The 7,281-nt window shown below is 37.2% G+C and overlaps 1 protein-coding gene across 1 annotated transcript; it reads left to right on the top strand.

Moving 5' to 3' along the window:
* Nucleotides 1–928: 928 nt before the first annotated feature.
* LOC124365243 (tubulin polymerization-promoting protein homolog) lies at nucleotides 929–5,754 on the top strand. The gene is made up of 2 exons (XM_046821206.1): nucleotides 929–1,400; nucleotides 5,533–5,754. Exons 1-2 carry the CDS (start codon nucleotides 1,077–1,079, stop codon nucleotides 5,707–5,709), a joined length of 501 nt encoding a protein of 166 aa, XP_046677162.1. The 5' UTR covers nucleotides 929–1,076; the 3' UTR covers nucleotides 5,710–5,754.
* The last annotated feature ends 1,527 nt before the right edge of the window (nucleotides 5,755–7,281 follow it).

Raw genomic sequence — 7,281 nt, 5'->3', positions numbered from 1 at the left:
TAATTAATATTGAAAATAATCCACACATTGATGTTCGGAATTTGTAACAGTTTGTAACGAAACTGTTTCATTTTTTCCAATGTACTAAAAAAAACCGAGAATAGTTTTAACAAAAACGTAAACGACCGTCATTTAATACTTTTTATTAGATGTTGCTAGCTGCCAACCTATAAGGCATGATGTTTTGTACTATATCTATACTAGTGTATAATACCATCTGTAAATTTAATAACACATTTAATTGCCTTAGCCTCCAGTGCCCTTGGCAGTTATCCAAGGAATTCAAAGCTCAGTTAAACTGCACTTAAATAGTTAATTAATGACCCTTTCTAGTAATAGTCGATCTTACTAGTGATAAGACATAATGCACTATATTTTGATACGCATATTAAGGCTATCTTTCAAAAGTGTTATTTAACGAGGACTCGCTTTTAACTCAAGTATAAAAACTAGACTAGACTGAGGGGTTCATAATAGTTCTGATTAACAATGAATTTTACGGGTTCACAGTGAGTATGAGTAAACGGATTTTAAATAGTCAATAACCTTAACAAACAAGTAAATTTATATAGAATATTCACCTTTACTCTAAGTTAAAATTTTCAGTTGCATTATCTAATTGTAAACCCATTCATGACTTTCATTTATCAACATATTAATGGCGAAATCTACACCCACAATCTAAACTGTTCGGTGGTTGTGAACTGCGAGCTATAATAACCAACGCAGTAACATTTCATAAAAATAAGACCGACCGAACCAAAATGGTCTAGTTCCAAATAACTCACATTATTTTACTGGTACCTACATGGGAAGCCCTGGTATTTTGCATTAGCCATAAAGATCCTAAAAGCCTCTAAAGGAAGATGTCAGTTATGGATTGATTAGTCACTTTGTGAGATATTTCAAATTTGTGTAGCCATGGTAACACATTCATAGAAAAGAAAATTCAAGATAACAAGAAATTTCATGTAGGTAGTTTATAAAAATCTATAAAAATTGGGTGCCCCTGCAATTCCCGGTCCGTCAAGAAGCCGCCCCTGCTTCCACAGCCGCCTCTAGTCGTGGGCTACGCAATGGCCGGGAGACTCTCCACTCTAGAGGAATCCTTCAAGGCATTCGCCAAATTTGGGGACTCCAGAAGTGACGGTACCACAATCACACTGACGCAGAGTGACAAGTGGATGAAACAAGCCACGGTGATTGATGGCAAGAAGATCACCACCACGGACACCGGGATAGCCTTTAACAAGTTTCGCTCCAAGACCATCCCTTACACTGACTTCGTGAAATTTGTGGAGGACTTGGCCACCACGAAGAAGGTGGACCCTCAGTCCCTCAAGGACAAATTGGTCAACTGCGGGATGCCGGGGACCAATATGGCTACCCAGGCTGTTAAGGTAATTATTTTCGCCAGGGAGAAACTTTTAGTCAACTTTACAAAGATAGTTCGTGACATTTTACCTCGAACAAAAGACTACATTAACATAAAGCAGTCATATTTCAATATTTCCATTTATTGCTATATAACAGTTTTATGTAGTGTGTAACTTTCAAACAAATTAGAATTATTCCATTTCATTGACTTCTTGTATAACTTTATATTTTGATTTAACCATTTGAAGCGGTACTTATATTTTGAACTTTATACTGTAGCAGGTATCTATAAAAATCCATGGATGACATCTATCTTAAACTAAATAGTGTTTTCAAATACTGAAACACTAATTGTATCTCACCACTAACATGGGTTAGCTAAACACTTACTTGAAATAGAATTTATGTTCTTCGTAAAATTTACTGATTAAACTTACTAGTATGTCGTTAGGTAAACTGACTCAGGATGCTCTAAAACATTAGAGGAATAGAATAAAAATAACTTCGTGAAATATATAGATAATACATCACATTAAGGGTTTACTTTGCCAGCAATACAGTATGCTTGAAAATTCCCGGAACGGTTAATAACGGTTTTAACATTTCTTGTAAAGCAATAAGAATGGTTATATCAATATTACCCATACGAATATATTATTTTTTGCCGGTGTCAGGTTTTATCTCATAATTGGGACAGCCGCATAAAATCTGAAGAAAATCGTAAATTATAGGCTAGGTCGAGTTGAACATCAAATTAAACGTCTTCTTTTATTGAAACTCAAAACTACAAACTAGCTTTCAGAATGTTAACACTTCAAAGCATTTGAACACTTACTGTTAGCTTTAAGTACTTCATTTTTTAATTTCACTACATTAAATTAATATAATCTTAATTATTACTACTTTATTTCTATTGTCAAAATAAAATAGTATATGTTATAGTAATTTGCATAAATTAAGATAAACTGTAAAACGCCGCTAATTCAGATGGGTAAATCTTGTCTCGACCTATGTTATACTTCAATATTTTCTTCTGACCCGTTGCAAGCCGTCCCCCTGATGAGAAAGATGCCTGAAAATTGCATAAATAATTAGATTTTTATGGGTAATAATTGTATACCAATTCTTACTGCTTTAAAATTGTTATAAAATTATTTACTGTTCCGAGACTTTTCAAGCATACTGTATATCCATACATGTGGTGAAAGCTTCACGTTTGTTGAAATATTATGACAATCATAAAATATAGCTGTCATATTATAATTTGAAACATCCGCATTGAATATCCATTTGCTAAAGTGGCATTTAAAGTTGACTCTCCACATCGACACCTACGACTCTGATTTTATAGCAGTATCACTTGAAGCGAGAGCAGTAAAGACGATTCCACATTCCAAACCCACACCTTGCAACACGACCCTAGACAGTGTGAAGAGTATCTCTTACAACTAAAATGAATTTGATAATTCTAAATGAGAAAGGTAAAAACAGCAATAAACCGACGTTAGCACATAGCCGCTATAATCTTTACGAGTGATCAATCTTCGTACGTCGTGCTTTTATGTCCGCTTTACGATACTTTCCTCTGTCTTCAGTATGATAACCATCGTAAAGTTTATTATATTATTATTTTGGCAATAACTATCTACCATTAACTATCATTAACTTATTTTTACTCCTCAGTAAAAAAATTTTCATAGTCCCTGTACTCAATGGGTAATAAAGTCAACCTGTTTGGAAGTTTAGAAATTAAACATAAACTTGAGTTAGACGACAAAACTAGTTGTTAAGATACAATTTGATATAAAATGGTATATTGAAGGTAGAACAACGAGTAATAAAAAAACAAGTTGAAGTTAGAAGTTGAACTGATAGATAAAAACAAACAGTAAGTTACTCAAATGTAATTTAAATAAAATGCGTGTATGCAAGCTTGAACAAAAAATACCTCCTCTACTCCTCTCTCTCTCTCTCTCTCTCTCTCTCTCTCTCTCTCTCTCTCTCCTCTCTCTCTCTCTCTCTCTCTCTCTCTCTCTCTCTCTCTCCTCTCTCTCTCTCTCTCTCTCTCTCTCTCTCTCTCTCTCTCTCTCTCTCTTCCTCTCTCTCTCTCTCTCTCTCTCTCTCTCTCTCTCTCTCTCTCTCTCTCTCTCTCACTCAGGGTAGGAAATGGAGAAGCAGGGAAGAGGATGACTCGAGGGTGCCCACAGGGATCAGTTGTTGGACCACTCCTGTGGAATGTGATGTTCGACAGCCTACTGAGATTAGATCTAGGGGAAGGAGTAACAATCCACTGCATATGCTGACGACGGCACTGCTGATAGTCAGAGGACAGAGTACACAACAGTTGGATGATAGAGGTAGTAGGGCCGTAGAAAAGGTAATAGAATGGGGACAACAAAGGAAGCTGAAGTTTTCAAAAGCAAAGACAGTGACAGTGATGTTGAAAGGAAAGTCGATTAAGACACCTAGGCTGTTAGTGGAAGGAGAATATATACGTTTGCAAGAAGGAAATGAAGTACTTAGGGAGTGGTAGTAGGACAGAGGATGAGTTTTGAGAAACATGTGGAGGAGGTGTGCGAGAAAATGAAAGGGGTCTACGCCAAACTGGCAGGACAGGCAAGAGCCAATAGGGGTATGATAGGGAGGCACCTTATGATGCTATACAAAGGTTGCGTAGAGCCGGCGATGTTGAACGGTTGTGAGTTCTGGGGGGAAAATGCCCGAAAGGACTGCACTGAAGAGGAAATTGCTGAGCATGCAAAGAAGAGTTCTACTGAAGGTAGCAAAGGCATACAACACGGTCTCACATGACGCAATCAGAGTGCTGGCAGGAGTAACACCGATTGACCTGCAAATAGAAGAGAAGGTGAAGAGGTGGGAGGATAAGGAAGAAGGAAGGGACGCCGCTGAGAGCAATGCAGCGAGACGAGAAGAGACTTTGGAAGAATGGCAGAGGCGTTGGCAGAATACCGAAAAAGTAGGGAGACCTTCGAATACATGCCGGACATCAGAAGGAGACTGCAGCAGAAGTGGGACATGGACCATACCTGACACAGTTCGTCACTGGTCATGGAAATTTCAAGGCGAACCTCAAGAGGTTTAACCTGGTGGAGGAGGAGAGGTGTGAGTGCGGAGAGCTAGAGACCGCAAATCATGTGCTCATGGAGTGTGAACTGTTTGAGGAGGAAAGAAGAGACCTCAGGCAGGTGATGACATTGAAGCATCTAGAATGGAGAAGAGGCAACTTTGACTTCGATGAAGAGACTATTAAAGAGCTCAGAACCACGACAAGAAGGATTGGGATAAAAAGAGAGGGAAAACAGAGTTTGAAAGCTTGTAAGACATAAATTAATATCCCGATGATTCTCATCGCACAGGGGCGGTGAGATGAGGGGAGACGTTGCTGTTAGGCTAGGACACAAGCAAGAGTGTCGAGAAGTGGATTAAGTGGGCGAAGCCCGAAGAGAAGAAAGAAGAGGAGGGCAAGAGGCCTGGGCAAATAAGTCACAGACTTGTGTCAGGGGTGGAGGTAGGAACGAGGGGCTTCGGTCTCTCTCTCTCTCTCTCTCTCTCTCTCTCTCTCTCTCTCTCTCTGGATTTATTAATTTTACGTACCTTTTTAGCAACCAAACCCACCAGGACCTCTGCAGGAAACTATACCTACCTATCAACCCTTGGTGTAGCCCACAAACTCCGGAGTTTGCTGTGTCCAGTGTAGGTTCAACAGGGAGTTATAAGCCGGCCAAAAATGAATTCTTCTGGGGCAGGGACTCATTTGCCTCCTATGATGTAGTCACAGAACAGACTGATTTTTCTTTGATTGAATTAAAAATGTTACTTAATTCAAGGTAATCCTATTAGCTAGAAGTGATTATCATGCATTTCACGGAAACAAATAAACCTCAATCACATCTTGTTGATCTTTTTAATGACCGTTTAAAAATAATAACTGCCTTTCTTACTGATGCATTTAATTGTAACTGAATGTTGTGTAGAACTATGTCGCTCTCATGTATATGATATACCATTTTAGTTTATTGGCTGTTTATATTAAAAGAGTACTTAAAGTGGAATTTATTACAATTAGTAAGCAGTAACATATAATGTTTAATGTGCTGAAAGAAGTGTCGCTACAACATTTGAGGTTATTTTCAGACCGGGGCTGTGGATCGGTTGACGGACACGAGCAAGTACACAGGCTCTCACAAACAACGCTTTGACGAGGAAGGGAAGGGCAGAGGTATCGCTGGCAGAGAGGATATCAAGGATGACTCAGGGTACGTGCAAGGATACAAGGAAAAGGATACATATGATGCCAAGAGGAAAAAATGATTTTGTACCTATTTTTGTCATTAAACCTTACAATTAAGGAAGAAATTGGAACTTGACTTTTTGTGTAGCACATCTCATATTATAGCTCTCATAAACAACGCTTTGACGAAGAAGGGGAGTGCTTAGACATCTCTGGCAGAGAGGATATCAATGATGGAATGGCTCAGGATACGTGAAAGAATATAAGGATAAGAATACATATTATGCCAAGCGAAAAACATTTTGTTTCTATCTTCGTATTTAAACCTAAAAAGTAAACTTATTTTTTAACTGTTTTTGTCAATAAAATCTGTAATTTTGTACATTTCACATTGGAGCTAAAATTAAAAGGTAAGATATTATACAAGTGTATATATGTGAAATATATTATTTGATAGGTTTTGACTCGATTTCATGTCACATCAATTTTTCCAGCCACTGAGTTATGAGTATAAAGAAAGAATACAACAAAATTAGAAAAAGCTTGGTCCACAAATAGACTAAATAAGGTTTCTCCTCAATAAACACTGAAAATTAGTTTAACTTTTCATCTATTATGTTAGATTCATTTACATCAAAACTGAGTTTGGGGGACCAGCTTACACGATTAAGATAAATTTAATATAAATGTAGGTTTGGCAACAAGGTCTTCACAAGGCTCTATCATAAGTGCAACACAAACTTTGGTTGTATAACAAAGGGATAAAAAGTTCTGGTAATTTTCATCATTCTTCGCAGTTTCTACGTTATTAAGTCTTCTTGAACGTCCAGCCAACTGCGAGCTTCAGAATGCTCCTTTCCTACCAACAATAAAATATTATTACTGCCTATCATCTGATTTTTACTAAAGTACATCTAGTCGGTAACCTCCTTAAAGCACCCTTCACACAAGTACACGATATAACATTACAATAACGAGTTACTTAATCTTCTGACGTTGAAGTATGGCAACTTATTCTGTACAATACATTGAATAACTCTGGAAGATAATTTCAAAAGCATTCTGAGTAAGTGTAAAGATGTATAGATGCGCTGTATTTAGTGGATTTTTGGAGTCAAAAATATCGTATTCATTGAATTCAAGAGTTGAAATATACAAGTAAAAAGAAACCCTGTCAAAATATAAACACGTACAGATTTGGAGTATTTAGTTAATAGAATGATCACATTACACTTAAAATCTCGTTTTTTAACCGTTCAGGAATTATTTCCAAATTCGGTGTGTGGATCAGTAAAACGGAGATAAGGCGTTATATCGAAAATTTTTTCGGATCATGCTGTAGGCACTGTGAATTACTAGTTATAGTGCAGTAAGACGCGTCTGAGTGAAGAATAAAGGTTTTTTCTAATGAGCACCACCGACTCGAATGTTTGGCTACATCTCATGTAGTAGATACCCATATCTGCTTTGTATTCCAACATTCTTGAAAATGGCTATGGTTATGATATGTAGAGTCTTATAAAAACATAAAATTGTTTGTTTGCCAAGGTTTTTGAATTTATGATTTCCTATTTATTAATATAGATTTGTATCGGAATAAATGGTGAACATTTCCCAAAATGGTTTTGATGGAGACTACTGGATACGAAGTG

This window comes from Homalodisca vitripennis, chromosome 6 (genome assembly GCF_021130785.1).
Source record: "Homalodisca vitripennis isolate AUS2020 chromosome 6, UT_GWSS_2.1, whole genome shotgun sequence".
In the NCBI taxonomy this organism is placed as follows: Eukaryota; Metazoa; Arthropoda; class Insecta; order Hemiptera; family Cicadellidae; genus Homalodisca; species Homalodisca vitripennis.
Note: the sequence above shows the minus strand (reverse complement) of the source record. Positions and strands in the feature narration are given on the sequence as shown.